This window comes from Oncorhynchus mykiss, chromosome 12, assembly GCF_013265735.2.
Source record: "Oncorhynchus mykiss isolate Arlee chromosome 12, USDA_OmykA_1.1, whole genome shotgun sequence".
In the NCBI taxonomy this organism is placed as follows: domain Eukaryota; kingdom Metazoa; phylum Chordata; class Actinopteri; order Salmoniformes; family Salmonidae; genus Oncorhynchus; species Oncorhynchus mykiss.
In genome coordinates, this window is record NC_048576.1 from 3,661,549 (window position 1) to 3,681,525 (window position 19,977).

The following is a 19,977-nucleotide window of genomic DNA, read 5'->3' on the forward strand; positions in this document are numbered from 1 at the left end:
TCTGGGTAAATCTCTAAGAGTCATTACAGCTGGGAGTTTTTCTGGGTAAATCTCTAAGAGTCATTACAGCTGGGAGTCTTTCTGGGTACGTATCTAAGAGTCATTACAGCTGTGAGTCTTTCTGGGTAAGTCTCTAAGAGTCATTACAGCTGGGAGTCTTTCTGGGTATCTTTGTAGTGACTGGGTGTATTGATACAACATCCAAAGTGTAATTAATAACTTCAACATGATCAAATGGATGTTCAATGTCTGCTATTTTTTGTACCCATCTACCAATAGGTGCCGTTCTTTGTGAGGCATTGGAAAACCTCCCTGGTCTTTGTGTTTGAAATTCACTGCTCGATTGAGATAATTGTATTTGTCGAGTAGTCATTTAAAAATCATATTAAACACTATTATTGCACACAAATTGAGTCCATGCAACTTATTATGTGACTTGTTAAGTACATTTTTACTCCTGAACTTATTTAGGCTTGCCATAACAAAGAGGTTGAATACTTATTGACTCAAAACATTTCAGCTGTTAATTTTCCACTAATTTGTAAACATTTTCTAAAAACATAATTCCACTTTGACATTATTGCGTAGTGTGAGTTGGCCAGTGACACAACATCTCAATGTAATCCATTTTAAATTCAGGCTGTAACACAACCACATGTGGAAGTTGTCAAGGTGTGTGAATATATTCTGACGGCTCTGTAAATAAAACATGTGACTAATCATTTCCTACTAACACCTACTTTGCAGATCACTTCTGTATTGAGGAAGAATGTGCTGACTATCTGAAGATGAATGTACTGACTATGACTGGTCCACCTAGCTATCTGGAGATGAATGTACTGACTATGACTGGTCCACCTAGCTATCTGGAGATGAATGTACTGACTATGACTGGTCCACCTAGCTATCTGGAGATGAATGTACTGACTATGACTGGTCCACCTAGCTATCTGAAGATGAATGTACTGACTATGACTGTGATATGTGGTGTCTCACCTAGCTATCTGGAGATGAATGTACTGACTATGACTGGTCCACCTAGCTATCTGGAGATGAATGTACTGACTATGACTGGTCCACCTAGCTATCTGGAGATGAATGTCCTGACTATGACCGGTCCACCTAGCTGTCTGGAGATGAATGTACTGACTATGACTGTGATATGTGGTGTCTCACCTAGCTATCTGGAGATGAATGTACTGACTATGACTGGTCCACCTAGCTATCTGGAGATGAATGTACTGACTATGACTGGTCCACCTAGCTATCTGGAGATGAATGTACTAACTATGACTGGTCCACCTAGCTATCTGGAGATGAATGTACTAACTATGACTGGTCCACCTAGCTATCTGGAGATGAATGTACTGACTATGACTGGTCCACCTAGCTATCTGGAGATGAATGTACTAACTATGACTGGTCCACCTAGCTATCTGGAGATGAATGTACTGACTTTGACTGGTCCACCTAGCTATCTGGAGATGAATGTACTAACTATGACTGGTCCACCTAGCTATCTGGAGATGAATGTACTAACTATGACTGGTCCACCTAGCTATCTGGAGATGAATGTACTGACTATGACTGGTCCACCTAGCTATCTGGAGATGAATGTACTAACTATGACTGGTCCACCTAGCTATCTGGAGATGAATGTACTGACTTTGACTGGTCCACCTAGCTGTCTGCAGATGAATGTACTGACTATGACTGGTCCACCTAGCTATCTGAAGATGAATGTACTGACTATGACTGGTCCACCTCAGCATTTGTGGGTTTGATTACAGGCTCAAAATGGCCAGAAATAAATACATTTCTCCTGAAACTCGTCAGTCTATTCTTGTTCTGAGAAATGAAGGCTATTCCATGTGAGAAATTGCCAAGAAACTGTAGATCTCATACAACGCTATGTACTACTCCCTTCACAGAACAGCGCAAACTGTCGCTAACCAGAATAGAAAGAGGAGTGGGAGGCTCCGGTGCACAACTGAGCGAGAGGACAAGTACATTAGAGTGTCGCCTCACAAGTCCTCAACTGCCAGATTTATTAAATATTATCCGCCAAACACCAGTGTCAACGTCAACAGTGAATGCTGGCCTTCCAGGCACCAGACAGGTCAAGGCTTCTTGAATGCTTTGCGATGTAAGTTACACAAAAAAAGATGCTAGGTTGTTTGGATGACCCAATTGCTAGGTTGCAGGTATTTGGTCAATATTTGGCTTGTTTCCTGTAAAAACAGCAAGGTTGGGTTGTTGGTGTTGGTTATTAAGGTTTAGTTATGGATATTTGACCCTGCCAGTGGGTTAATTCTCCCACCACCAGCGTGTGAAGTTCACAAGAATGTGAGCAAGTGTTGTGACATGGCAACTGGCAAGTATTCTAGTACTAGTGCAACTGACTGAATGGAAAACAGCTAACGTTATTTTGACAGACTAAGGGTGCTTTGGCTGACTGAACCGTGACAACGGTAGGTAGTAAACATTACGAATTGTCCTATCATAATTAGGTAGCCAGCTATTGTTAGCTTGAGACTTAGCTAATGACCGTTAGCTAGCTAGCCATTTTCTGTGCTAATATCTCTGGCTGCGGTAACATTAGCTAGCTAGCTAACGTTAGCCTCACGAGGCTAGCTTACTGAAGTGTTTTCACGGAATATAGCTAAATGTATGTTTTTTGCCAACATTTGGCTAGCTAGCTAGCTTACTTTGTCAGTGTCTGTAACGACAGCTATCTAAAGTTATCTGGCTAGCTACCATAGCTAGATAAGTCTGACACTTCTTCTGGACTGTCTCTGACACTCTTTCTTTAGCTAATGTTAGCTAAGTTAGCATAGCTAGATTTTACTTATTCTCCATCTGGGTTAATTTAACCAAACTATTTGCCAGAATTATGTCATGTATGCATGGTGATTGATTGAGTTAACTAGCGTTACTGTACTGGTTTACAATGGTTTCTGACAGTGGCAGCTTTAGTTCAGCTTGTGCATTTGAAGATGGATGCAAACTCTGTTAGCTAGGAAATGTTAGCGTTTACTTTAAATTAGATTTAGCCAAGTTAGCTAGCTAGCTATGTTTCTAACATTTATTTATTTCTGTACAAAAATGCAGAGGTCTAGACCAATGGACAACTTTGTAAAGGATACACTGAATGACTGGAACCTGGCCTCTTTGATTCCAAAGTGAGAGGGTAAATAATCATTTTTTGAGAGAGGGAGGAACAGAGTTTTGGGGGGAAACCCCCCCACAGATTTTCATTGACCCTGTATAAAACAGCATCTACGTCTTCCACATCGATAACCAATAGTACAACCTTAATGAAAACTTGACAGACTACTTCACCAGAGCCTCTTAGAACCCTGCAGCCACTTTGGGACTAGATACCTAGTCTTAATTTTACCATACTTGCTTTATTAGTCATTTGCACAGATATTATGTTAGTGACCAACCTGACACACACATCACAGGCTTGGTACTTACGGGTAAAGTGCCTTGCTCAAGGGCACAACAGCAGTAGGTAGTATATAGAGATATTGTAGCTGATAACCCTTTGACAGATGGATCACTCCCTGTTATGGGCAGCATTTCTAACCTTGAAGCTACTATTCATTTGGCTCTTTCCTCACTCCTTTGCCTTTGTTCAACCATTTGACCTGACTTACCGACCTTTCCCTCTTCAACGTATGTCATTTAGAAATGTGGGTGAAACTATCCCTTAAAATCTCCTCCCTTGCGGTTAAGCGCATTGGACCAGTAACCTGAAAGGTCGCTGGTTCGAATTGCAAAGCCAGTAAGGTGTAAAAATCTGTCTCCTCAGGCACCGAAAGATGTGGATGTCGATTAAGGCAGCCCCCCGCACCTCTGATTCAGAGGAGTTGGCTTAAATGAGGAAGACACATTTCGGGTGAACGCATTAAGTTGTGTAACTGACTAGGTATCCTCTTTCTCTTCTGCAGCGGAGGAGATAGATCAGGAAACGCTCTTGCTTTTAGACGACTCGACTATAGCCTGAAGTTAACGAAGAGCATAAAAGACTGAATACTCAGTGAGTATTCTGTAAACATCACCTTTTTTCTACATAAAACACACGCATGAATACATCTGCGGACAAACCAAGTGACACACCGAGCTGGAGCAGTAGCTGGGTCCTGCCTGGTAAAATATATGTTGAAAGATTTGTGCATTTTGAAAACGGACAACATCTGGCCGGCAAACCAAGTTACATGAAGGAGACCGTGATCCAGAGGGCTCAGTGAACCAGACAGAATGGGGCCAAGACAGTCGAGTAGCCAGAGAGTCTCCACGGCTGCTGGATACTCCAGGCATTATTTTAACAGAAACATTAGACTTGAATTTTATTCTGTTTGCTGTGATTAAGTAGCCTGGCTTACGCGATCCACGAGACTCACAGCGTAGGTGTGGCCGCACTGATCTCAAAAGGACCCTGTTAATGCCATATTTGCTCATAAATTGTGCAACAGGGTTTGATTCATTCTCTTAAATGTTTTTCTTTCCTCTCTGGTGTTGAGTCTTCTTATTGGTTGGATTGGAAAATTCAAAAGAAGGGGGCGGGGCTCAGGGGCTGTGTGTGGCTGGGAACAGCCAACCAGTAAAAGCCCAGCCTCCTTCATTATCAACGCATTGTGCCGACAACAACAAAGAGCCAATCCAGAGTTAGGTGTTAGCCAGACTACTGATTGCCCCATATGACTTCAAATTGTGTTATGTTGTAGCCAGACTTTTTTTTACTGCAGTTCGAGTCCCACAAGCATTAGAAACAGCCTTGGGTGTGGATACAGTGGGAACATGTAGGTCTGAGCAAGTGTGATGTCATTAATGCTTATGGAAATTGTATGTATGCAAATGGTAAGTTGTCTACTGTTTACGTCAATGTATTAAATTGTTGTTATACATTGTTACATAAACAACAAAAAGTTTAATAAAATAAACAAAAAAGTAATTGTTTGCTTTACTTCAGTGTTTTACCATAATGTTGATATATACTATAATAGTGTGGTATAGTGTTATGTTGATATATATATACTATAATAGTGGGGTATAGTGTAATGTTGAGATGTATACTATAATAGTGTGGTATAGTGTAATGTTGAGATGTATACTATAATAGTGTGGTATAGTGTTATGTTGATATATACTATAATAGTGTGGTATAGTGTTATGTTGATATATGTATACTATAATAGTGGGGTATAGTGTAATGTTGAGATGTATACTATAATAGTGTGGTATAGTGTAATGTTGAGATGTATACTATAATAGTGTGGTATAGTGTTATGTTGATATATGTATACTATAATAGTGGGGTATAGTGTAATGTTGAGATGTATACTATAATAGTGTGGTATAGTGTTATGTTGATATATATACTACAATAGTGGGGTATAGTGTAATGTTGATATATATACTATAATAGTGGGGTATAGTGTAATGTTGAGATGTATACTATAATAGTGTGGTATAGTGTTATGTTGATATATACTATAATAGTGGGGTATAGTGGTGTGTGTGTGTGTGTGTGTATACAGTACTAGTCAAAAATGTGGACGCACATCAGAACTATGAAATAACACATAAGGAATCATGTAGTAACCAAAAAGGTGTTAAACAAATCAAAATATATTTTATATTTGAGATTCTTCAAAGTAGTCACCCTTAGCCTTGTTGACAGCTTTGTACACTATTGACATTCTCTCAACCAGCTTCATGAGGTAGTCAGTCACCTGGGATGCGTTTCAATTAACAGGTGTGCCCTGGTAAAAGTTAATTTCTGGAATTTATTTCCTTGTTAATATGTTTGAGCCAGTCAGTTGTATTGTGACAAGGTAGGGGTGGTATACAGAAGACAGCCCTATTTGGTAAAATACCAAGTCCATATTATGGCAAGAACAGCTCAAATAAGCAAAGAGAAAACACAGTCCATCATTACTATAAGACATGACGGTGAGTCAATCCGGAACATTTCAAAAACGTTGAAAGTTTCTTCCAGTGCAGTCACAGAAACCATCAAGCGCTATGATGAAACTGGCTCTCATGAGGACCACCACAGGAATAGAAGACCCAGAGTTACCTCTGCTGCAGAGGATAAGTTCATTAGAGTTAACTGTCTCTCATGAGGACCGCCACAGGAATAGAAGACCCAGAGTTACCTCTGCTGCAGAGGAAAAGCTCATTAGAGTTAACTGTCTCTCATGAGGACCGCCACAGGAATAGAAGACCCAGAGTTACCTCTGCTGCAGAGGAAAAGCTCATTAGAGTTAACTGTCTCTCATGAGGACCGCCACAGGAATAGAAGACCCAGAGTTACCTCTGCTGCAGAGGATAAGTTCATTAGAGTTAACTGGCTCTCATGAGGACCGCCACAGGAATAGAAGACCCAGAGTTACCTCTGCTGCAGAGGATAAGTTCATTAGAGTTAACTGTCTCTCATGAGGACCACCACAGGAAAGGGAGACCCAGAGTTACCTCTGCTGCAGAGGATAAGTTCATTAGAGTTAACTGGCTCTCATGAGGACCGCCACAGGAATAGAAGACCCAGAGTTACCTCTGCTGCAGAGGATAAGTTCATTAGAGTTAACTGGCTCTCATGAGGACCGCCACAGGAATAGAAGACGCAGAGTTACCTCTGCTGCAGAGGATAAGTTCATTAGAGTTAACTGGCTCTCATGAGGACCGCCACAGGAATAGAAGACCCAGAGTTACCTCTGCTGCAGAGGATAAGTTCATTAGAGTTAACTGGCTCTCATGAGGACCGCCACAAGAATAGAAGACCCAGAGTTACCTCTGCTGTAGAGGATAAGTTCATTAGAGTTAACTGCATCTGAAATGTCAGCCCAAATAAATGCTTCACAGAGTTCAAGTAACAGACACATCTCAACATCAACTATTCAGAGGAGACCGTATGAATCAGGCCTTCATGGTCAAATCGCTGCAAAGAAACCATTACTAAAGGACACCAATAAGTAGAAGAGACTTGCTTGGGCCACAAAACACAAGCAATGGACATTTTGGAGTCCAAAATGTGAGATTTTTGGTTCCGACCTTGTGTCTTTGTGAGACACAGAGAAGGTGAACGGATAATCTCTTCATGTGTGGTTCCCACCGTGAAGCATGGAGGAGGAGGTGTGATGGTGTGGTTCCCACCGTGAAGCATGGAGGAGGAGGTGTGTTGGTGTGGGGGTGCTTTGCTGGTGACACGGTCTGTGATTTCTTTCAAATGTATTTTGAATTCAAGGCACACTTAACCAGCATGGCTACCACAGCATTCAGTGATATGCCATCCTATCTGGTTTACGCTTAGAGGGATTACCATTTGTTTTTGAACAGGACAATGACCCAACGCACCTCCAGGCTGTGTAAGGGCTATTTGACCAAGAAGGAGAGTGATGGAGTGCTGCATCAGATGACCTGGCCTCCACAATCATCCAACCTCAATCCAATTGAGATGGTTTGGTATGAGTCGGACCGCAAAGTGAAGGAAAAGTAGCTAACAAGTGCTCATCAAATATGGGAACTCCTTCAAGACTGTTGGAAAAGCATTCCAGGTGAAGCTGGTTGAGAGAAAGCGGTACCATAGCGCCAAGTCTAGGTCTAAAAGGCTCCTTAACAGCTTCTACCTCCAAGCCATAAGACTGCTGAACAACTAAACTAATCAAACAGCCATCCGGACTCTTTACATTGAACCCACCCCCCCTTGGTTTTTACACTCACTGTTTATTATCTATGCATATACACTTTTTTTTTGTGTATGTTACCTCGTTATTGTTATGTACATTTATTGATTGGATTTGAATTGAATGGCAAGAGTCTGCAAAGCTCTCAAGGCAAAGGGTGGACACTTTGAAGAATATAAAATATAAAATATATTTAGATTTGTTTAACACTTTTTTGGTTACTACATGATTCCATATGTGTTAAATCATAGTTTTAATGTCTACACTATAATTCTACAATGTAGAAAATAGTAAAACTAAAGAAAAAACCTTTAATGAGGAGGTGTGTGTCACACCCTGACCATAGTTTACTTTGTATATTTCTATGTTGTGGTTGGTCAGGGTGTGATCTGAGTGGGCATTCTTTGTTACATGTCTAGTTTGTCTAGTTCTATTTTCGGCCTGATATGGTTCTCAATCAGAGGCAGGTGTTCGTCATTGTCTCTGATTGGGAACCATATTTAGGTAGCCTGGGTTTCACTGTGTGTTTGTGGGTGATTGTTCCTGTCTGTGTTTTCACCAGATAGGGCTGTTTAGGTTTTCGTTACGGTCATTACGTTCTTTATTTTGTAGTGTTTGCATTGATTCGTGTTTTACGTTTGTTTATTAAAACATGGATCGCAATCGACACGCTGCATTTTGGTCCGATCCTTGTTCTACCTCTTCATCAGAGGAGGAGATAGAAGAAAACCGTTACAGAATCACCCACCACCAACGGACCAAGCAGCGTGTCAACAGGCAGCAACAGCAGCGAAAAGAGGAATGGACATGGGAGGACGTTATGGACAGCAGGAGTATGGACTATACTACTTGGGAGGAGATCGACAGGTGGGCGGCCGACCCAGGGAGAGTGCCGGAGCCCGCCTGGGATTCGCTGGAGCAGTGCGAGGAAGGTTATCGTAGAATGGAGGCGGTGAAAGCAGAGAGGCGCTGGTATGAGAAGGCAGCACGGCGACGCGGATGGAAGCCCGAGAGGCAGCCCCAAAAATGTATTGGGGGGGGGCTAACAGGGAGTATGGCTACGCCAGGTAGGAGACCTGGGCAGACTCCCTGTGCTTACCGGGGGGCTAGAGAGACCGGACAGGCACCGTGTTATGCAGTGGTGCGCACGGTGTCTCCAGTGCGGGTGCATAGCCCGGTGCGGTATATTCTAGCTCCGCGTGTCGGCCGGGCTAGATTGAGCGTCGAGCCTAATGCCATGAAGCCGGCTCTACGCAGCTGGTCCCCAGTGCGTCTCCTTGGGCCGGCTTACATGGCACCAGCCTTGCGCTCGGTGTCTCCGGTTCGCCTGCATAGCCCAGTGCGGGCTATTCCACCTCGCCGCACTGGCAGGGCGACCGTGAGCATTCAACCAGGTAAGGTTGGGCAGGCTCGGCGCTCAAGAGCTCCAGTGCGCCTGCACGGTCCGGTTTTTCCAGTACCACCTCCACACCCCAGCCCTCCGGTAGCAGCTCCCCGCACCAGGCTTCCTGTGCGTGTCCTCGGCCCAGTACCACCAGTGCCAGCACCACGCATCAGGCCTACAGTGCGTCTCGCCTGTCCAGCGCTGCCAGAGCCTTCCTCCTTTTCAGCGCTGTCGGAGTCTCCCGCCTGTTTAGCGCTGTCAGCCTCTACAGCGCTGCCGGAGTCTCCCGCCTGTTCGGAACTGCCAGTCTGCAAGGAGCTGCCAGTCTGCAAGGAGCTGCCAGTCTGCGAGGAGCTGCCAGTCTGCGAGGAGCTGCCAGTCTGCGAGGAGCTGCCAGTCTGCAAGGAGCTGCCAGTCTGCAAGGAGCTGCCAGTCTACATAGAGCTGCCAGTCTGCAAGGAGCCGCCAGAGCTGCCAGTCTGCAGGATGCCGCCAAAGCTGCCAGTCTGCAAGAAGCCGCCAGAGCTGCCAGTCTGCAAGGAGCCGCCAGAGCTGCCAATTAGCATGGAGCAGTCAGAGCCGCCAGTCAGCATGGAGCAGCCAGGGCCGCCAGTCAGCATGGAGCAGCCAGGGCCGCCAGTCAGCATGGAGCAGCCAGGGCCGCCAGTCAGCATGGAGCAGCCTGGGCTGCCAGTCAGCATGGAGCAGCCAGAGCAGCCAGTCAGCATGGAGCAGCCAGTCAGCATGGAGCAGCCAGAGCTGCCAGTCAGCATGGAGCAGCCAGAGCTGCCAGTCAGCATGGAGCAGCCAGTCAGCATGGGGCAGCCAATCAACATGGAGCAGCCAGAGCTGTCAGTCAGCATGGAGCAGCCAGTCAGCATGGAGCAGTCAGTCAGCATGGAGCAGCCAGAGCTGCCAGTCAGCATGGGGCAGCCAGTCAGCATGGAGCAGCCAGAGCTGCCAGTCGACCAGACTCTTCCAGATCTGCCAGTCGACCAGACTCTTCCAGATCTGCAAGTCGACCAGACTCTTCCAGATCTGCCAGACGACCAGACTCTTCCAGATCTGCCAGTCGACCAGACTCTTCCAGATTCTCCAGTCAGCCAGGATCTGCTAGATCCAACTACCTGCCTGGGCTTCCTCTCAGTGCTGAGCTTCCTCTCAGTGCTGAGCTTCCTCTCAGTGCTGAGCTTCCTCTCAGTGCTGAGCTACCCATCAGTCCCGAGCTACCTCTGTCCCGAGCTGTCCCTCTGTCCCGAGCGGTCATTAAGGAGGGTAACCTATCTAGGGACGCTAAGGAGGTGGACTAAAACGATTATGGAGTGGGGTCCACGTCCAGCGCCAGAGCCGCCACCGCGGACAGATGCCCACCCAGACCCTCCCCTATAGGTTCAGGTTTTGCGGCCGGAGTCCGCACCTTGGGGGGGGGGGGGGGGGTACTGTCACACCCTGACCATAGTTTACTTTGTATATTTCTATGTTGTGGTTGGTCAGGGTGTGATCTGAGTGGGCATTCTATGTTACATGTCTAGTTTGTCTAGTTCTATGTTCGGCCTGATATGGTTCTCAATCAGAGGCAGGTGTTCGTCATTGTCTCTGATTGGGAACCATATTTAGGTAGCCTGGGTTTCACTGTGTGTTTGTGGGTGATTGTTTCTGTCTGTGTTTTCACCCGATAGGGCTGTTTAGGTTTTCGTTACGGTCATTACGTTCTTTATTTTGTAGTGTTTGTATTGATTCGTGTTTTACGTTTGTTTATTAAAACATGGATCGCAATCGACACGCTGCATTTTGGTCCGATCCTTGTTCTACCTCTTCATCAGAGGAGGAGATAGAAGAAAACCGTTACAGTGTGTCCGAACTGTTGACTGGTTTTATATACATATATTGCATGGAATGGCTTCAGTAAAGTGCTCTTGTGTTTTATTTTACAATGAAATCTTCAGATACTTAACTGGCTTCCAATAGGATTGGGCGATCCCCTGAAAGCAGCTCATTAAATTAGAAATCTAATTCACAGTAGGAAATCCAGTCCACAGGAAGAGTTGTACAACCTTGTCAGTGAACTCAGAACACTCTGCTTGTTGCTTTGCTCTACATGGATAGTTGGCCTAGTGTCACAGGTAATTGAAATGTTACGTAATGTGTGAGATAAGCTAAGCTATCGAGTCCTCCCCTCTCTATCCCTCAATCTGTCAATCAATTAAATGTGTTTATAAAGCCCTTTATACATCAGCTGATGTCACAAAGTGCTATACAGAAACCCCCCAGCCTAAAACCCCAAACAGCAAGGAATGCAGGTGTAGAAGCACGGTGGCTAGGAAAAACTCCCTAGAAAGGCCAAAACCTAGGAAGAAAGGAACCAGGCTATGAGGGGTGGTCAGTCCTCTGTTAACTGTTGGAGATTATAACAGAACATGGCCAAGACGTTCAAATGTTCATAGATGACCAGCAGGGTCAAATAATAATAATCAATAATTCAATGTCAATGGAGAAAGTATCCAAATACAGGGCTTCTCCAAAGACATGAGTCAGAGAAGAGGTGTTCGGAGAGAGGATCTCTGCTTTATAATTAATTGGTTGGTGTCCGCAGGGCAAGGTGTGAGGCTCCAATGGGTGTGTTTCGCTGACGGGAGTAGGCTAATGGGTTTGAGTTTCTTCTCTTTTCTGTCTTCGTCTCTCATTGTGTCTGTCTGTGGAGCCTCGATATGTTGGTTGTGGTATATAAAGTATATAGACAGTTCCACTAACCTGCCTGGTTGGTCTATGGTAAAGGTAATGGATATAATATATGCAGATCATGTGAAGCCACTAACCTGCCTGGTTGGTCTATGGTAAAGGTAATGGATATAATATATATAGATCATGTGAAGACACTAACCTGCCTGGTTGGTATATGGTAAAGGTAATGGATATAATATATACAGATCATGTGAAGACACTAACCTGCCTGGTTGGTCTATGGTAAAGGTAATGGATATAATATATACAGATCATGTGAAGACACTAACCTGCCTGGTTGGTCTATGGTAAAGGTAATGGATATAATATATACAGATCATGTGAAGACACTAACCTGCCTGGTTGGTCTATGGTAAAGGTAATGGATAAAATATATACAGATCATGTGAAGACACTAACCTGCCTGGTTGGTCTATGGTAAAGGTAATGGATATAATATATATAGATCATGTGAAGACACTAACCTGCCTGGTTGGTCTATGGTAAAGGTAATGGATATAATATATACAGATCATGTGAAGACACTAACCTGCCTGGTTGGTCTATGGTAAAGGTAATGGATATAATATATACAGATCATGTGAAGACACTAACCTGCCTGGTTGGTCTATGGTAAAGGTAATGGATATAATATATATAGATCATGTGAAGACACTAACCTGCCTGGTTGGTGGTGACGTTGAGAGAGACAAACTGTCGTCCGGGGTTGGTGAGCTCAGACACTCCATTGACGGCCTCCACCTCGAACGTGTAGTTAGTGTGAGCCAGAAGGTCTGCCACCATCACAGAGTTGTTCCTGAGACTGTTGCGTTGGGGCAGGAACCGCACCGTGCTCTCACACTCCTCATAGCGTCTGCTGTCAACGCTGATCTTACGACACAGGATGTTATAGCTGACATCCTTCCTGCCGCCAGTCTCCTCGGGAACCGCCCATTCCAGGAAGACCGACGTCTCGTTTACATTGGAAATGGCATTACGAGGAGCAGAAGGTGGTCCTGTAGGGCAATAACATATTGTGTTATTCTGCTATAACTATAACATATTGTGTTATTCTGCTGAAACTATAACATATTGTGTTATTCTGCTGAAACTATAACATATTGTGTTAATCTGCTATAACTATAACATATTGTGTTAATCTGCTATAACTATAACATATTGTGTTATTCTGCTGAAACTATAACATATTGTGTTAATCTGCTGAAACTATAACATATTGTGTTAATCTGCTGAAACTATAACATATTGTGTTATTCTGCTGAAACTATAACATATTGTGTTAATCTGCTGAAACTATAACATATTGTGTTATTCTGCTGAAACTATAACATATTGTGTTAATCTGCTATAACTATAACATATTGTGTTAATCTGCTGAAACTATAACATATTGTGTTAATCTGCTGAAACTATAACATATTGTGTTAATCTGCTGAAACTATAACATATTGTGTTATTCTGCTGAAACTATAACATATTGTGTTATTCTGCTGAAACTATAACATATTGTGTTAATCTGCTGAAACTATAACATATTGTGTTATTCTGCTGAAACTATAACATATTGTGTTAATCTGCTGAAACTATAACATATTGTGTTAATCTGCTGAAACTATAACATATTGTGTTATTCTGCTGAAACTATAACATATTGTGTTAATCTGCTGAAACTATAACATATTGTGTTATTCTGCTATAACTATAACATATTGTGTTATTCTGCTGAAACTATAACATATTGTGTTAATCTGCTGAAACTATAACATATTGTGTTATTCTGCTGAAACTATAACATATTGTGTTATTCTGCTGAAACTATAACATATTGTGTTAATCTGCTGAAACTATAACATATTGTGTTATTCTGCTGAAACTATAACATATTGTGTTATTCTGCTGAAACTATAACATATTGTGTTAATCTGCTGAAACTATAACATATTGTGTTAATCTGCTGAAACTATAACATATTGTGTTAATCTGCTGAAACTATAACATATTGTGTTAATCTGCTATAACTATAACATATTGTGTTAATCTGCTGAAACTATAACATATTGTGTTAATCTGCTGAAACTATAACATATTGTGTTATTCTGCTGAAACTATAACATATTGTGTTATTCTGCTGAAACTATAACATATTGTGTTAATCTGCTGAAACTATAACATATTGTGTTAATCTGCTGAAACTATAACATATTGTGTTAATCTGCTGAAACTATAACATATTGTGTTATTCTGCTGAAACTATAACATATTGTGTTAATCTGCTGAAACTATAACATATTGTGTTATTCTGCTGAAACTATAACATATTGTGTTATTCTGCTGAAACTATAACATATTGTGTTAATCTGCTATAACTATAACATATTGTGTTAATCTGCTGAAACTATAACATATTGTGTTATTCTGCTGAAACTATAACATATTGTGTTATTCTGCTGAAACTATAACATATTGTGTTAATCTGCTGAAACTATAACATATTGTGTTAATCTGCTGAAACTATAACATATTGTGTTAATCTGCTATAACTATAACATATTGTGTTAATCTGCTGAAACTATAACATATTGTGTTAATCTGCTATAACTATAACATATTGTGTTAATCTGCTGAAACTATAACATATTGTGTTATTCTGCTGAAACTATAACATATTGTGTTAATCTGCTGAAACTATAACATATTGTGTTATTCTGCTGAAACTATAACATATTGTGTTATTCTGCTGAAACTATAACATATTGTGTTATTCTGCTGAAACTATAACATATTGTGTTAATCTGCTGAAACTATAACATATTGTGTTATTCTGCTATAACTATAACATATTGTGTTAATCTGCTGAAACTATAACATATTGTGTTAATCTGCTGAAACTATAACATATTGTGTTAATCTGCTGAAACTATAACATATTGTGTTATTCTGCTGAAACTATAACATATTGTGTTATTCTGCTGAAACTATAACATATTGTGTTAATCTGCTGAAACTATAACATATTGTGTTAATCTGCTGAAACTATAACATATTGTGTTAATCTGCTATAACTATAACATATTGTGTTATTCTGCTGAAACTATAACATATTGTGTTAATCTGCTGAAACTATAACATATTGTGTTAATCTGCTGAAACTATAACATATTGTGTTAATCTGCTGAAACTATAACATATTGTGTTAATCTGCTGAAACTATAACATATTGTGTTATTCTGCTGAAACTATAACATATTGTGTTAATCTGCTGAAACTATAACATATTGTGTTATTCTGCTGAAACTATAACATATTGTGTTAATCTGCTGAAACTATAACATATTGTGTTATTCTGCTGAAACTATAACATATTGTGTTATTCTGCTGAAACTATAACATATTGTGTTATTCTGCTGAAACTATAACATATTGTGTTAATCTGCTGAAACTATAACATATTGTGTTAATCTGCTGAAACTATAACATATTGTGTTAATCTGCTATAACTATAACATATTGTGTTATTCTGCTGAAACTATAACATATTGTGTTAATCTGCTGAAACTATAACATATTGTGTTAATCTGCTGAAACTATAACATATTGTGTTAATCTGCTGAAACTATAACATATTGTGTTAATCTGCTGAAACTATAACATATTGTGTTATTCTGCTGAAACTATAACATATTGTGTTAATCTGCTGAAACTATAACATATTGTGTTATTCTGCTGAAACTATAACATATTGTGTTAATCTGCTGAAACTATAACATATTGTGTTATTCTGCTATAACTATAACATATTGTGTTATTCTGCTGAAACTATAACATATTGTGTTAATCTGCTATAACTATAACATATTGTGTTAATCTGCTATAACTATAACATATTGTGTTATTCTGCTGAAACTATAACATATTGTGTTATTCTGCTGAAACTATAACATATTGTGTTATTCTGCTGAAACTATAACATATTGTGTTAATCTGCTGAAACTATAACATATTGTGTTAATCTGCTGAAACTATAACATATTGTGTTAATCTGCTGAAACTATAACATATTGTGTTAATCTGCTGAAACTATAACATATTGTGTTATTCTGCTATAACTATAACATATTGTGTTAATCTGCTATAACTATAACATATTGTGTTAATCTGCTATAACTATAACATATTGTGTTAATCTGCTGAAACTATAACATATTGTGTTAATCTGCTGAAACTATAACATATTGTGTTATTCTGCTGAAACTATAACATATTGTGTTAATCTGCTGAAACTATAACATATTGTGTTATTCTGCTGAAACTATAACATATTGTGTTAATCTGCTGAAACTATAACATATTGTGTTAATCTGCTGAAACTATAACATATTGTGTTAATCTGCTGAAACTATAACATATTGTGTTAATCTGCTGAAACTATAACATATTGTGTTATTCTGCTGAAACTATAACATATTGTGTTATTCTGCTGAAACTATAACATATTGTGTTAATCTGCTGAAACTATAACATATTGTGTTAATCTGCTGAAACTATAACATATTGTGTTAATCTGCTGAAACTATAACATATTGTGTTATTCTGCTGAAACTATAACATATTGTGTTATTCTGCTGAAACTATAACATATTGTGTTAATCTGCTGAAACTATAACATATTGTGTTAATCTGCTGAAACTATAACATATTGTGTTAATCTGCTGAAACTATAACATATTGTGTTAATCTGCTGAAACTATAACATATTGTGTTAATCTGCTGAAACTATAACATATTGTGTTAATCTGCTGAAACTATAACATATTGTGTTAATCTGCTGAAACTATAACATATTGTGTTATTCTGCTGAAACTATAACATATTGTGTTAATCTGCTGAAACTATAACATATTGTGTTAATCTGCTGAAACTATAACATATTGTGTTAATCTGCTGAAACTATAACATATTGTGTTAATCTGCTGAAACTATAACATATTGTGTTAATCTGCTGAAACTATAACATATTGTGTTAATCTGCTGAAACTATAACATATTGTGTTAATCTGCTGAAACTATAACATATTGTGTTAATCTGCTGAAACTATAACATATTGTGTTATTCTGCTGAAACTATAACATATTGTGTTAATCTGCTGAAACTATAACATATTGTGTTAATCTGCTGAAACTATAACATATTGTGTTAATCTGCTGAAACTATAACATATTGTGTTAATCTGCTGAAACTATAACATATTGTGTTAATCTGCTGAAACTATAACATATTGTGTTATTCTGCTGAAACTATAACATATTGTGTTATTCTGCTGAAACTATAACATATTGTGTTAATCTGCTGAAACTATAACATATTGTGTTAATCTGCTGAAACTATAACATATTGTGTTATTCTGCTGAAACTATAACATATTGTGTTATTCTGCTGAAACTATAACATATTGTGTTAATCTGCTGAAACTATAACATATTGTGTTAATCTGCTGAAACTATAACATATTGTGTTAATCTGCTGAAACTATAACATATTGTGTTATTCTGCTGAAACTATAACATATTGTGTTAATCTGCTGAAACTATAACATATTGTGTTATTCTGCTATAACTATAACATATTGTGTTATTCTGCTATAACTATAACATATTGTGTTAATCTGCTGAAACTATAACATATTGTGTTAATCTGCTGAAACTATAACATATTGTGTTATTCTGCTGAAACTATAACATATTGTGTTAATCTGCTGAAACTATAACATATTGTGTTAATCTGCTGAAACTATAACATATTGTGTTATTCTGCTATAACTATAACATATTGTGTTAATCTGCTGAAACTATAACATATTGTGTTAATCTGCTGAAACTATAACATATTGTGTTAATCTGCTGAAACTATAACATATTGTGTTATTCTGCTGAAACTATAACATATTGTGTTAATCTGCTGAAACTATAACATATTGTGTTATTCTGCTGAAACTATAACATATTGTGTTAATCTGCTGAAACTATAACATATTGTGTTAATCTGCTGAAACTATAACATATTGTGTTAATCTGCTGAAACTATAACATATTGTGTTATTCTGCTGAAACTATAACATATTGTGTTAATCTGCTGAAACTATAACATATTGTGTTAATCTGCTGAAACTATAACATATTGTGTTATTCTGCTGAAACTATAACATATTGTGTTAATCTGCTGAAACTATAACATATTGTGTTATTCTGCTGAAACTATAACATATTGTGTTAATCTGCTGAAACTATAACATATTGTGTTATTCTGCTGATAACTATAACATATTGTGTTAATCTGCTGAAACTATAACATATTGTGTTATTCTGCTGAAACTATAACATATTGTGTTAATTCTGCTGAAACTATAACATATTGTGTTATTCTGCTGAAACTATAACATATTGTGTTAATCTGCTGAAACTATAACATATTGTGTTATTCTGCTGAAACTATAACATATTGTGTTAATCTGCTGAAACTATAACATATTGTGTTATTCTGCTATAACTATAACATATTGTGTTATTCTGCTATAACTATAACATATTGTGTTAATCTGCTGAAACTATAACATATTGTGTTATTCTGCTGAAACTATAACATATTGTGTTAATCTGCTGAAACTATAACATATTGTGTTAATCTGCTGAAACTATAACATATTGTGTTATTCTGCTGAAACTATAACATATTGTGTTAATCTGCTGAAACTATAACATATTGTGTTAATCTGCTGAAACTATAACATATTGTGTTAATCTGCTGAAACTATAACATATTGTGTTAATCTGCTGAAACTATAACATATTGTGTTAATCTGCTGAAACTATAACATATTGTGTTAATCTGCTGAAACTATAACATATTGTGTTAATCTGCTGAAACTATAACATATTGTGTTAATCTGCTGAAACTATAACATATTGTGTTAATCTGCTGAAACTATAACATATTGTGTTAATCTGCTGAAACTATAACATATTGTGTTAATCTGCTGAAACTATAACATATTGTGTTAATCTGCTGAAACTATAACATATTGTGTTATTCTGCTGAAACTATAACATATTGTGTTAATTCTGCTGAAACTATAACATATTGTGTTAATCTGCTGAAACTATAACATATTGTGTTATTCTGCTGAAACTATAACATATTGTGTTAATCTGCTGAAACTATAACATATTGTGTTAATCTGCTGAAACTATAACATATTGTGTTATTCTGCTGAAACTATAACATATTGTGTTAATCTGCTGAAACTATAACATATTGTGTTAATCTGCTGAAACTATAACATATTGTGTTAATCTGCTGAAACTATAACATATTGTGTTAATCTGCTATAACTATAACATATTGTGTTAATCTGCTGAAACTATAACATATTGTGTTAATCTGCTGAAACTATAACATATTGTGTTAATCTGCTGAAACTATAACATATTGTGTTAATCTGCTGAAACTATAACATATTGTGTTATTCTGCTGAAACTATAACATATTGTGTTAATCTGCTGAAACTATAACATATTGTGTTATTCTGCTGAAACTATAACATATTGTGTTAATCTGCTGAAACTATAACATATTGTGTTAATCTGCTGAAACTATAACATATTGTGTTATTCTGCTGAAACTATAACATATTGTGTTAATCTGCTGAAACTATAACATATTGTGTTAATCTGCTGAAACTATAACATATTGTGTTATTCTGCTGAAACTATAACATATTGTGTTAATCTGCTGAAACTATAACATATTGTGTTATTCTGCTGAAACTATAACATATTGTGTTAATCTGCTGAAACTATAACATATTGTGTTATTCTGCTGAAACTATAACATATTGTGTTATTCTGCTGAAACTATAACATATTGTGTTAATCTGCTGAAACTATAACATATTGTGTTAATCTGCTGAAACTATAACATATTGTGTTAATCTGCTGAAACTATAACATATTGTGTTAATCTGCTGAAACTATAACATATTGTGTTAATCTGCTGAAACTATAACATATTGTGTTAATCTGCTGAAACTATAACATATTGTGTTATTCTGCTGAAACTATAACATATTGTGTTAATCTGCTGAAACTATAACATATTGTGTTAAT

General features: G+C 38.4%; 1 protein-coding gene across 1 annotated transcript in view; it reads right to left on the reverse strand.

Annotated features, from left to right (window-relative positions):
* The window catches only part of LOC110536759 (ephrin type-A receptor 5), a 180,638-nt gene that overhangs the window by 77,474 nt on the left and 83,187 nt on the right, over window positions 1-19,977 (reverse strand). The window contains exon 5 of the mRNA XM_036936733.1: window positions 12,477-12,812. Coding sequence (XP_036792628.1) covers window positions 12,477-12,812 — 336 coding nt within the window. The remainder of the gene's footprint in view (window positions 1-12,476; window positions 12,813-19,977) is intronic.